Source organism: Cheilinus undulatus, linkage group 18, assembly GCF_018320785.1.
Source record: "Cheilinus undulatus linkage group 18, ASM1832078v1, whole genome shotgun sequence".
NCBI classification, from domain to species: domain Eukaryota; kingdom Metazoa; phylum Chordata; class Actinopteri; order Labriformes; family Labridae; genus Cheilinus; species Cheilinus undulatus.
The window spans coordinates 37,429,994-37,443,856 of record NC_054882.1 but is presented as its reverse complement, the minus strand read 5'-3'; the positions used below and the strand labels follow the sequence as shown (position 1 = coordinate 37,443,856).

The 13,863-nt window shown below is 39.7% G+C and overlaps 1 protein-coding gene across 5 annotated transcripts in view; it reads left to right on the top strand.

Annotated features, from left to right (window-relative positions):
* nrxn3a (neurexin 3a) overlaps nucleotides 1–13,863 on the top strand; it is a 275,340-nt gene that overhangs the window by 195,225 nt on the left and 66,252 nt on the right. For all 5 annotated transcript variants that reach the window (XR_005993299.1, XM_041812741.1, XM_041812742.1 and 2 more), the window contains 5 exons: nucleotides 2,342–2,461; nucleotides 2,707–2,827; nucleotides 6,809–7,069; nucleotides 7,374–7,564; nucleotides 10,385–10,558. Coding sequence is in view for 4 of the 5 variants with exons in the window: in XM_041812741.1 (XP_041668675.1) it covers nucleotides 2,342–2,461; nucleotides 2,707–2,827; nucleotides 6,809–7,069; nucleotides 7,374–7,564; nucleotides 10,385–10,558 (867 nt within the window). In the remaining variant the exon portion in view is untranslated. The remainder of the gene's footprint in view (nucleotides 1–2,341; nucleotides 2,462–2,706; nucleotides 2,828–6,808; nucleotides 7,070–7,373; nucleotides 7,565–10,384; nucleotides 10,559–13,863) is intronic.

The window sequence follows — 13,863 nt, the reverse complement described above, 5'->3', positions numbered from 1 at the left end:
ACTGCATAAATATTCACTCCCTTCAAGTCAATATTAAGTAGATATGCTGTAATCACAGCACTGAGTCTGTGTGGATAGGTCTCAGTCAGATTTGCACATCTGGACACTGCAGTCTTACTCCATACTTCTGTGCGAAACTGCTTAAGCTCAGTCAGATTGTACAGGGATCGGGTTTAAACAGCCCTTTTCAAGTTCAGCCACAAATTCTTTTTTGGCTTTGACTCACCTTGTTGTCTTGCAGACTAAATAAGATTGTCCTCCAGGATTGGCCTATAGTTTTCTGCATTCATTTTACCCTCTACCTACCCAAACCTTTCAGGGCCGGCTGCTGAGAAGCATCCCCACAGCATGATGTTGCCATGATGCTGCTATTACTTCACAATAGGAGTGACATGTCTCTTTCCACTTGACCATGGAGTCTCACTCATGGAATTTAGTGAACTCTAGCTGAGATTTAATGAGCTTCCATTCTTCCATAACGCTTTGACTGAGTCTCTCCCATCTCAGCTGCTGGAGCTTGTAACTCCTTCAGGGTACTTAGGTGATCCCCATTTCTCTAATTGTGGGACTACTTGGCTGGACCTCTTTTAGATTAGGTCAGTCACTTTAAACTATTTATGCAGTTACCTATTTTAAATTACATATTTCCATTTTATTAACATTACTTTGTAGAAATCTGTTTTCACTTTGACACCTAAGAGTTTTTTTTGTTTGTTTATTTGTTTTGTCAAAAAAGCCAAATTAAATCGACCATAATGGATTTAATTTATTAAAGTTTGTGGCTGCTGAAGCTCCAAATGAAGTAAATTGCTCCCACTATATCTGTCTAAAGGTTTAATTCACAAAAAATACAGTGAAATAATAAACAGACATAGAAATACACATGAAATTACCCCGTGCCTTGTAGTTTGCTCTTTTACATCTGAATGTGAAGAGAGGCTGTCTGCTCATTTTCTCTCCACAGAGCTTTCCCTTATGCTAAAAGTGCCCAGTTCTGTCCACATAAAGATGATGGACCAGGAGAGGAGGGGCTAGACTTGAAAAAATGTAACTTAAATATTAAAGTTCTTCCATGAATAGAACAAGCAAGGGCAGCTTGGAGGGGGAACCTACCCTTGTTTTGTTTCCAGACTGTCTCCACACACGTGGATGAAGTGTGGAGCTGCTGACAGCCCATGGACAGATTTTTACCCCTGGTTGAAAAAGTCATTGCAAAGCCAACATACATTTTTTACAAATTATTTACTAAGTCCCACAGAAGCTGAATTGCTTTCATAACTACTGGACGGTTTTCCCTGGACATTTCTTATCGACCAACTTGGACAAGATGAAAATTGCTCCATTCTAACCCACGGCTGGCAGCGCCAGTGTTTGAGGCTTATTCAAAAAGAAATGGGCCACCATATGAATGCATAATGCCCAATTAAACCATTGGCTCTCAAAGTGGGGGTTGAGAGACACCTAAGGGGGGTCGCCGGATGATTTCCAAAGTAAGAACGACAAATTAAATATGATTTAAAGTTGCAAATTGAGCCCATTATTGTGAAAGTGTTGATGAAATTAGTTTAGCTTTTAGTTTTGCTTAGATATAAATAAAATGTACGAAAAAAACTAAAATGTAATTTTGTACACAATATTTTGTGCTTTAACTACGTCCAGGGAAGGTGGAGGTCCCCACTCTCCAACTCTATTGGGGGTCACGGCTGAAAAGTTTGGGAACCCCGATCTAAACAACTCTACTGCACAGAGAAACAGTTTGCTCTGCAGGCAGTTTAACTCTTTTGGAAGTAAATGGGGTCTTTTTGCCTCGTCTACACAGGTTTAGTGAGCAGAAAAGTGTGCAATCCTTTTATGAATCAGGCCTGAAGATTGCTTAAGCAGACTTTGCACTTACCTAAAGACTGACTTATCCCATAAACTGCAGTAAAATCCCATAATAAGTTATCTTTTTGATGACTAACTCAAGTTACGCTCAACAAGACTTCAATAGGACTTCTAAAATATGCAGGAAAAAGTTATTGATTTAAAGTCAAACTGATAAGAAAGATAAAATCCAAGGATTAGATGAGCTTAAGATGAGAAAGTTATCCAACCATAAGTTTTCAGGTTGAGTGAAAATAAAGATGTAGATTATATTGTATTTTGTCTTTGTATTTCACTGAATAAACCAAACCTTTGTTTCCCAATGGTTAAAGTTTTAAAAAGAAGACATTTAACATGATTTTAATCTGCTGAAGCTTTCATATATTTTCTGGCAATGGTTCCAGTCAGCCTGGAGGGAAACAAAGGTTTGGTTTGAGCTTCAGGATGTCTTTAACTTTGTGTTGACCATTGTTCTCAGGCAAGGGACCGGAGACCTTGTATGCCGGGCAAAAGCTCAATGATAATGAATGGCATACAGTGCGTGTGGTGCGTCGCGGCAAAACCTACAAGCTAACGGTTGACGATGATGTAGCAGAAGGTACTTACCTACATCACCTCGGTCCATGCTTGTCAGTGGTATTTTTCCACCATGCTGTGGTGTGCTGCTGTACAGATTATAAGACAGCATGTAGATATGTAGAGCCAGTCTGCATCCATCTAATACTGTTAATGTAATTTTCTCCTTAAATCAGCCCTTTTGTGTTAGTGTCAGACAGTGTTCTCTTTTCTTTTCGTTTTTTGTGTTTCTTTTCAACCCATCCCCTCCACCCTCCCCGTCTTCAGGACAAATGGTGGGCGACCACACGCGTCTGGAGTTCCACAACATTGAAACAGGAATCATGACAGAGCGGCGATTTGTTTCCAGCATCCCGTCCAGCTTCATCGGACATCTGCAGAGCCTCAGGTACTCGCTGTGCTTTCCTTTAAAGTGTATATACTGTTTGATTAAGGCTGGAGATTTGTCTATTGACAACTTATTTCCACTTGACGCCCATATATCCATGAATATACGGATGATGCCTCCAAGTCTGCAAGGCAAGGAAGTGCACTTTTAACAGGTGGACAGAAACCTGACCTGTAGCCAAGGGGAGAGGATCATTTGACCTTGTTTTGCCATTAAGGATCTTGTGTTATGTGTTTGGAGAATTGCTGAAAGAAAAACAAGACTAATATCACATGTCATGAAATAAGTGGCAATGTTGGCCAGCCAGGAACTGTTTTAGAAATATTCCATTAAAAGACATTTGAATGACTGAGCAAGCTAAGCTAAGCTAACTAGTCAAACTCAAATGTTTCAGATCATCAAACAAATTTAAATATTGAACAAAAAAAGCCTGAGAAAATACAAAAAATTGAGTTTTTAAATGATGATTTCATTTATAAGGGGAAAAAGCCATCTGAACCTGCCTGGTGAAAAAGTAATTGCGCCCTAAATCTAAAAACTACAACTGTGTGCAACAACAATCGATGAGTCCTATAACCATGAGGAATTTTTGCCCACTCTTCTTTGCAGAATTGTTTGAACTTGGCCACACTAGAGGGTTTTCGAGCGTCAACAGCCAGTTTAAGGCCATAGCATCTCAATCTGATTTAAGTCTTGACTTTAACTACGCCACTCCAACAGGTGACACAAACACCCAGGTGTGTTTAAGCTTGAGGTCACAAACTGATGGCTGGACAATCTCCTTTTGGAATTTCTGGTAGCGATCAGAATTCATTGTTCCATCAATCACGGCAAATAGTCCAGGTCCTGAAGTAGCAAAGCAGCCCCAGACCATCACAATGCCACCACCATGTTTGACTGTTGGCATGATGTTCTTTTTATATAATGCTGTGTTTTACGCCAGATGTAACACCTTCCAAAGAGTTCAACTTCCTGTCTCACTGGTCAACAGAATATTTTCACAAGTCTTGGGGATCATCAAGATGTTTTTTGGCAAATGTGTAATGGGCCTTTGGTCTACAGTGGTTTGGCCTTGGAACTCTCCCAAGGATGCCATTTTTGCCCAGTCTCTTTCTTATTTCTAAATCATGAACACTGACCTTAACTGAGTCAAGTGAGGCCTGCAGAAATTCGGATGTTCTTCTGGGTTCTTTTTTGGAGTCGTTGTTGCACTCTTGGAGTCATTTTGGTTGGCCAGCCACTCCTGGGAAGGTTCACCACTGTTTCAAGTTTTCTCCATTTGTGGATAATGGCTCTCACTTTGGTTCTATTGAGTCCCATGCCTTTGAAATGGCTTTGTAACCCTTTCCAGACTGATAGATGTCGACTTTGTTTCTTGTCTGTTCTTGAACTTCTTTTGATCACAGCATGATGTGGCAGTAATATGGCAGTAGTAGTGAAATTGAACTCCGCTTTTCCAAAACTGTGATTAATCCCAGTTAATTCATGATTAACAAGGGAGAGGCCACTGCTTTTTCACATAGGAGCAGGCTATGTTTGTTTAATATTTAAATTTGTTTGATGATCTGAAATATGGGGGAAAAAAGCAGGAAGGGTGAAAATACTTTGTTTCAGCTCTAATGTGGATAAAGCCACATGAAACCACAAATGGAACCAGAATTTAATTATATATTCAGTGCCAGTTGCGGATATTATATATGGTACAAACATAAATCAGATGTTATCACTCATTCAGACAGTGATGTCTTTAGAAGCAGTATTCATTTAGTTAAATGTGAAAAATGATAAAGTCCTACTAATGTGTGATGTGTATATTCCCAGTGTAACATTTTAGATCAAACATTGTATGGTTGAAATAAAAGTTCTCCATATTTAAGTAATGTATTACCACATATTATATAAAAAGTGGTGTAGTGGTGCATGTAGAAGTGGGTGTACTCTTTTTATAAATATTCTTTATTGAATATACTCTTTATTTAGGGAGTGAGTATACTCCATGGACACAAACAATAAGTGAGTATACTCTGTGTAGCCTTTACTACACCACTGTATCCAAAACTACAACATGTAGGATTGAACTGAAATGCAGTTTTCATAACCTTGCAAAGCAGATGGATTCGCCCGTTTTCTTGTTTTTCACTGGCGAATCCATCTTGCAAAGCTCCCATCTGAACCGTTTGGGCCCGGTTAGAAAGCGACAGGACCAATCAGTGACGAGGGGCAGTACTTTCAGGCGCAGCAGAGTCGTGACGCATGCAAGCAGCAGCAAGAGGCTTGTGTGACTGTGGTGGAAGAGCTTCGCGTAGATGCTGCTAAAGCGCCAGTTTTATCAGAACTTGACGACATTTCTTTGTTAAAAGAGAACAAAGAACAGCAGTGAGTTGTTTTCTTTTCAAAAACAACAAAAGTCGAGTACTTACATGTCTGTAGTCCCCATGTTTCGCGTTATTCCTCACTAGCTGCGCACGTGCAGCCCGATAGCAGCTACGTCACGTGTTTTGTTGCTCTTATTGGCCTGTAGAGATGTGACAGACAGAACGTTCCTCCAATAACACTCCAAGTTTTTTTTCAAATCCTCTGCCTTTTCCCAAAGGGAGCCCTTCTGGTTTATGCTGTGAATAATCCCAAGATGCTTTGCAGGTAGTTCGTAGGAGGCAACAACAGCTTTTCTGATACATTTGTGTGAAATTCATCCATGAAACCAAAATGTTTGTTTACTGCTTAGTAAAATTCACCCATATGTGAAAAACAGACTTTGAATATCCAACCATCTAAACTCCATAATATGCAAGTTAAAATCATGCAAAGAAGAAGCCACATGTGAACCGTCCCCTCTGGGCTAAAGCTCGTTTAAAAGCAACTGAGGCAAAATGGAAAACTGTTCTGTGGTCAGATCAATCAAAATATGAAATTCTGTGTGACCATCTAGCTTGTTATCAGCACACAGTTCAAAAGCCTGCCTCTCTGAGGCTGCATTAGTGCCTATGGCATGAGCAGCTCACACATCTGGAAAGGCACTATCATTGCTGAAAGTATACTGAAGTTCAGAGCAAAATGCTTCCATCAGATGTCTCCTTCAGGGAAGACATTGCATATTTCAGCAAGACGATGTTAAACCACATACCACAGCCATCACAACATCATGGCTTCACAGTAGAAAAGTCTGGGTGCTGAACTGACCTGCCTGCAGACAGACCTTTCACCAATAGGAAACATTTGGAGCATCATTAAAGGAAATATCTGGCAAAGAGGACCCAGGACTGTTGAGCAGCTTGAATCTCATATCAGACAAAATGGTACAACATTCCTCTCCCAAAATTCCACCCACTGGTCTGGACTTGCCCTTTTCCTACTTTCTTTAGCTGTGTTGTTGCCATCAAATTCAGTTTCAATATCTGATATGTTTATATGTTCCATTGTAAATAAAATTTGGGTTTGTGAGATTTGAAACTTATTGTGTACGGTGGGGTGTTCAGAGATTTTTTTTATTCTTAGTTAGGAAGACACCACAGATAAGAAAAACTTGCTGAATGTCAGAATCTTCTAAAAATGGTCCAAGTAGGTCTGATGACCAAATGTCTTCTTAAGAATGGTTTAAGTCCTAAACATGTTGTAAGAGGATCACTGATTTAATAAAATATAGTATTATTAGTTTCTCAAAATATTTACTATGTGGTTTAGTCTGGACTTCAACCAGACCAGACTCCAGACATTGTTCTAATTGTTCCAAGACAATAACACAATACAATATCCATGCTGGTCCTGTTAAATAGACAAATCAATTCTAAACCACGCCTTTTAATTTTATTGGGCTGTGATTTTGCTTGACAATGAAATAAAAGAAAAAGCAATGCATGTACCAGATTGTTATTCATCTTTCACTTCCAGTTATCCCTGACTTCTTTTATTTAAACTTTTTAAAACAAGCACTCTTAATAGGAGTTGATCATATTGATTCTTAAATCTTTCTTTTCCTTTCAGATTCAACGGCATGCTCTACATCGACCTGTGTAAAAACGGTGACATCGATTACTGCGAGTTAAACGCCCGCTTCGGAGTTCGTTCTATCATCGCTGATCCTGTCACCTTTAAATCCAAGAGCAGCTACCTGAGCCTGGCCACCCTGCAGGCCTACACATCCATGCACCTCTTCTTCCAGTTTAAGACCACCTCTGCAGATGGGTTCATCCTCTTCAACTCTGGAGACGGGAATGACTTCATTGCTGTAGAACTGGTCAAAGGGTACGCTTTTTTAAAAAATTATGCTTTAAAACAGAAAAAGGAACATATTTGTAATCCTTTTATAAAGTTTAATACATATCCAGTCTGCAGACGTTCAGCAGAGGGCGCCCACGTTACATGCAGGATACTAATCCCAGTGGAAAGAAAATAAGAGTACATTATAAACCTTACTCACAGTATGAAGATAAATATGCTTATTCATAACTAATCATGGCTAATGATGAAGCCTAACTAGTTTTGAAGGCAGAAAGCTGAAGATTTCCTGAGGATATTCTGTCATTTTTTTCTGACTTTTCTCTCACAGATATATCCATTATGTGTTTGATCTGGGAAATGGACCGAACCTCATCAAGGGCAAAAGTGAACGAGCGCTGAACGACAACCAGTGGCACAATGTGGCAATCACACGGGACAACAGCAACACGCACACACTGAAAGTGGACGCCACAGTGACGAGTCAGAGCATCAACGGAGCCAAAAACCTCGACCTGAAAGGTAGGAACAATGGGACACAACTCATGTCTGTGTTTTAAGATAAGATATTCCTCCCAATCTGTGTCCACAGCAGCTCCAGCACAGCCCACAACCTCAGTCTGAGATCATCTCTCAGCAGCGTTTATTGTTTATAGTTGCAAAACTTCACTTTTCATTTTTCTTTAAAACAATGGAAAGGAATATTTTCTGTATATATATATATAGGACTTTAAGTTCCTTCTTTTTACCAGTGAAACAAACCCTTATCTGTAAACCAAAGGCAGAGATACAAACTAAACCATGACATCTGTGGACCGTTACATCCCTAGTAACAACCAACCTCTACCGTGTAAAGGCTGACAAATATATAAGACCTGATCTTGTTTCCAGTTCTGGGGGCAATCTGATTGCCTATAGCCCTGCCTTCTGGACAGCTTCAATATAATGATATATCATTAACATTATTTATAAAGGGCTGTTTAGCTATATAGACAGTTAAAAGTCAACTAATGAAATGCTAAACAAGCAAAACTACTATAAAGTCAGTATAAGTATTATTTGTTGCATATTCTGGCTTTATATACAGCCTACATTTATAATCACATAACCCACAGCCATAAAAAAATGAAAATCCTTGTAGTGGTAGTGTAGTGTAGTGGTTAATGTATTAAATGGTCCTTAAAACTGTGCCTCTGCTTTCTCTTAATGCACACAAATTGTGTGCATGTAAGTTAATATAGTTTATCATAGAATATTCTAGTAAATCATTTCCCTGTACCAGCTGGATATTTGGCATTATTCTTTGAATATCTGTTGGTGATGAGTTACAGACTTTTGCAAGAGAGTGAAATAATGACCTCTGAGCTGTCACTGCTATCTTAGTTGATTGATGTGTAGTGCTGTCCATGGTGCTGATCACGTGACTGTCATAATTTCATGGTGAGATGCACTACGACATAACTGAGGCCCCAGACCCTATATGTACACTACAGTCCAAATTATTATACAAATGATATTTTTCTCTGATTTCCCTAAATAGTCCATGCAAACGACAGTCCAAAATTTTTTAAGTAATCAGTCGAGAGAGCACAATTCAATTAAAAAAAAAATAAAAACTTCCTAATAACTTTTTTTTTTTCAAAAATAAAAATCTTTAAAGAACACAACTTTAAAACAATATATATTATGAACAGCAGAGTTTTAAAACATTTTACAGGCCGTAAAGAACTGGAAATGGTCATTTGTTGAATTTGCAGCATTAGGAGGTCATATTTACTGAAATCAAAAGCTATTTCAATCGAAAACATCTTAACAGGCCAAGTTCCACGTTAACATAGGAGCCCTTCTTTGATATCACCTTCACAATTCTTGCATCTATTGAACATGTGAGTTTTTGGAGAGTTTCTGCTTGAATTACTTTGTAAAAATATGCTCCCAGAGCTGCTGTTTTGGTGTGAACTGCCTCCCACCCTCATAGATCTTTAGCTTGAGGATGCTCCAAAGGTTCTCAGTAGGGTTGAGGTCAGGGGAGGATGGGGGCCACACCAGGAGTTTGTCTCCTTTTATGCCCATAGCAGCCAATAACACAGAGGGATTCTTCACAGCATGAGATGGTGCATTGTCATGCATGAAGATTATTTTGCTACGCAAGGCACGGTTCTTCTTTTTGTACCATGGAAGAAAGTGGTCAGACAGAAACTCTATAGACAGTGCTGAGGTCATTTTCACGCCTTCAGGGACCCTAAAAGGGCCTACCAGCTCTCTCCCCATGACTCCGCCCCCTCCTTGCTGATGTTGCAGCCTTGTTGGGACATGGTGGCCATCCACAAACCATCCACTACGCCATCCATCTGGACCATCCAGGGTTGCACGGCACTCATCAGTAAACAAGACTGTTTGAAAATGAGTCTTCATGTATTTCTGGGCCCACTGCAACCGTTTCTGCTTGTGAGCATTGGTTAGGGGTGGCTGAATAGTAGGTTTATACACGACTGCAAGCCTCCGGAGGATCCTACACCTTGAGGTTGGTGGGACTCCAGAGGCACCAGCAGCTTCAAATACCTGTCTGCTGCTTTGTAATGGCATTTTAGCAGCTGCTCTCTTAATCCCATGTATTTGTCTTATCAGAAACCTTCCTCATTATGCCTTTATCTGCATGAACCCGTCTGTGCTCTGAATCAGCCACAAATTTCTTTACAGTACGATGATCAGGCTTAAGTTTTCGTGAAATATCTAATGTTTTCATACCTTATCCAAGGCATTGCACTATTTGAGGCTTTTCAGCAGCAGAGAGATCCTTTTTCTTTCCCGTATTGCTTGAAACCTGTGGCCTGCTTAATAATGTGGAACGTCCTTCTTAAGTAGTTTTTCTTTAATTGGGCTCACCTGGCAAACTAATGATCAAAGGTGTCTGAGATTGATTTCAGTGATCCAAAGAGCCCTGAGACACAATACCATCCTTGAGTTGAATTGAAAAACAAAAAATTGAATGTTCGTGACACTAAAACCCAAACTGCATAAGAATTTGGAGTGCAGTGTATGAACCAGGCTTTCAAGTTTAAGTGTTTTTTTTTTTAATAGGCCATCTCACTGTGTAACTAGTAGACTGCACTACCTGGTGTTACGGAAGGTTGCTGGTGCTGTGCCCTTCACGTCACAAAACTTCACAGTAGACTCAAAAAAACAGTGACCGCAAATTCCACGCTCATCTACCTTGTCTAATATATTGGTCTATTTATTTTCGGAGTCGAAAGTGTAGACATTCCTGAAGGGTTTTTCCCATCAGAATGCCTCAGATATTATGTTTTTTTCCATTATTGTTGTATGTGTTCCCCTCCCTAGGTGATCTGTTCATCGCAGGACTGGGACCAGGGATGTATGGTAACCTTCCCAAGCTTGTGGCCTCCAGAGAAGGCTTCCAGGGCTGTTTGGCGTCTGTGGACCTCAACGGTCGTCTTCCGGACCTCCTCAATGACGCCTTGTTCCGCAGCGGACAGATCGAGCGTGGATGTGAAGGTACACCGTCCCTCAGACCTGAGCCTGATTTAAACTACTACAACACAAACTCCAACTCCAACTCCAGCAGCCCCTTCTCCCTGCTCAATGCAAACAGTAGCTCCTCTGCCCTGCATTCCTACAGAAGTCCCCATGTTCTATTAACACTGCTCTTTGCCTCTCTTACCAACTGTTAGTCAGGCCAAACACCCAAAATCTCCTCACCTACACACCCCCGAGTTATCGACCACATTGGTCGCCTTGTAAAAATCCCTCTCAGAGCAGTTTGTGCCAGTGCAGCCACAAAAAATACTGCCAGGTGCTCCGTTTTTATCTCCTCTGATTTTGTAGATCTTTTTCTCATTTTTGTGAATGTCTCAAGTCTTATCATCACAAAGATCAACTAGTAAGAAGGTACAGTAGAGCTCCTGCTTCAATGAGTGTCTGGCCCAGGTATGTTCTGAATACATTTGAAAGTAAAGAGATACTCATGTACTGTGTATTCAAAAATAGAGAAACTTTAGCTTTATTTTAAATGATCAATATCCCTAACAAAGATTACAGTTGATTAGAAAATATTTTGCAAGTGCTGATACATAAATTTGAAGTCCAAGTAGGTAACAAGTGCAGAACGTTAAAAGCCAACAAGTAACAAGTAACAAGTCCATTTCAAAGCACTGTAGGGGAAAGTTGCAGCCACATGAACTGAGCCGTTGTAGGTCAGCTAACGTTGTTGCTTGTGATTCTTTTTGTCAAGTCACCAACACCTGGTTTAAAAGGTTGCAAAAGCAACAAAAATGAACTAATGATATTGTCTTAGGGCCATTTAGAAAAGAGTAAAATTGATTATCACAAGGAGTTGTAAATCTCAAAGAAAAAAGTTGAAAATTACATCATACTCTGCAGTATGATCGTCAAACAATATCTCACAAAGACAACCCAAGTAAAGGGAAAATGCTGTTTCTAAATTATGATTTTATGAATTAAGGTCGGAAAAAAATCCAAACCTGTCTGGCCGTATGTGAAAAAGTAATAGCCCCCTTGTTAAATCATGAGTTAACTGTGATTAACCACAGTTCTTGGAAATCTGAGTTCAATTTCATTGGCCACACCCAGGTCTGATTACCACCAGATTTGTTGACGTAAACAGAAGCTGTCAGACGAAGTGAAGTAGGCTACAAGATCCAAAAACGAAACGCATAATGCCACGATCCAAAGAAATTCAAGAACAAATGAGTAACAACGTGATTGAAATCTATCAGTCTCGGAAAGGTTACAAAGACACTTCCAAGGCTTTGGGACTCCAGTGATCAGAGCCATTATCCACAAATGGAGAAAACTGGGAACAGTGGTGAACCTTCTCAGGAGAGGTTGGCCAACCAAAATTACAATAATTATAAAAAAAATTACTTTGATCATCTGAAACATTTAAGTGTGATAAATATGGATATATGGAGTCAGAAAGGGGGCAAATACTTTTTCACAGCACAGTAAATACTTCTGTTTACAAATTCCTGTGGTAATTGGTATAGTGCACATGGAGAGTTTAGAAAGCTTTAAATGTCAGTATTAGATCCCTGCAGATTATTTCATGTACAATGGAAAGTAGCCTAATGTCATCATCAATATTTCTCCTAGCCACATGTCTGCAGAAGGCCAATAAACATGCTAATGTGGAGTCTGATATTGGCATCAGGGTTAAAACAGCTTTTTAAGCTATGATAGGACATAGCTTAGTGAAGTGAAAGTGAAAACCTTTCACTTTGCAGTTTTATATCTGTCCCTGACACCATTGAGCAGGAGCTCTTTAAGTCTTTATCAGGCCATACAAGACTCCAGTCCATACAGCTATATCATCGAGAAAATCTTTTCTTTTATTTGAATTATGTTGATTTTTCAAGTGTTCATGCTCACAGCGGGCTTTTGAAACATTTTGCATGATCAAGCAAAAGCCAATGTGGACAAAATGTTTCCATCTTCCTGTGCAGGTCGGACATTTTTCTTTTCTTTGTGGTCGTTTTTGTCATCCTCTGAAGGTCGTGGGCCAGCCTCCACTTCCTGCTCCTGTTTTGCATGTGAACCATTTCCTGTACAGCTGTTCTCTCTTCTGCCTGCCATATCATTCAGTCGGACATTGATTGTACTGTATGTTTTCTGTTTTTTTTTTTCTTTTTTAACAGAGCTCGATGTTAGACCAATAAATGTGTTTGTTGATGTTTTCTTTGAATCCAAACAGAGCATCTTGTGTACTGTTTGTCCTCCTCGCTGTGACGATCTGAATGGTGTTGATAAGGTTCTTATTGACTTGACTGTATGTGCTGCAACAAATCAATGATTGATTATTTATTTTCAAAATAAAAGCTCATCAATCACAGTCTGTTGATCTTGTCCATGGCATTCTAATGTCTCATTTTTATGTGTGCTTGTTTGTTTTATTATTTCAAAAGTACCTTGATGGATTGTTGGTTGTTTCCATGCTGCTGCTTGCTTTCATTACAAGCTTTCATCAAGTTAAAGGCTTCTTATGGGACTTTTATATGAGCAAAAAATACAAAGATATATAAGGGAGTGAAGTCCCTCCCTTGGGTCTGTTGTTCTCTGCTCAGTGTTCACATTGATGGGATGGTGCTTTATCCATTTTGTCTGTGTGTCGCTCAGAGGCTCGAAGAGATTTTATACGTGATTTTACTCATGAACCCACATATGTAGCAGATAAAGCTGAAGCTGAATTTCCTTTGGTCTAAAAACAAATCATCTCTGAAAGTCCTGTAGTAAGCCTTTAAACTAAAATGTGCATCTCTTTTCAGTCAGCCTCTGTCAAAGCCCATTATTGACCACTCAGGCTGCTGCAGTACATCAAAGCACCACTAGATGGTGGTGCTGCACTGCTAGACATCATGACACAGAGCAGTATCAGCAGAGGAAACATGGATCCCACATTTACCTGTGAACCAAATCAGCAGATCAGTGAGCTGAAGGAGTCGTAAATGCATGCTAGTCCTGCAGTTTTAGATCAATTATTTCATAGAGCTCCGCCCCTTTGTTAGATCATCACCATGACACTTGGTAATGAGAAGCTGCTGTAACAGAGCAGCATGCATCACCTTAAAAGGTAAGTTAACACTTCACACATTCACTGTAGATAGGTCAGTCTGCTGCTGCAAAGACTTCATGTGAAGCACATATACTGGGGAAAAAGAGATGACTCTTCTCACTGTAGAGAAAAAAAAATCATTTCTTTACCAAAAGAATGATGGGCCTCTAGAGATGTAATGGTGTTGTTGATATTGTGGAATCGGCGTAATAGAAGTCTCTCAATACCGTCA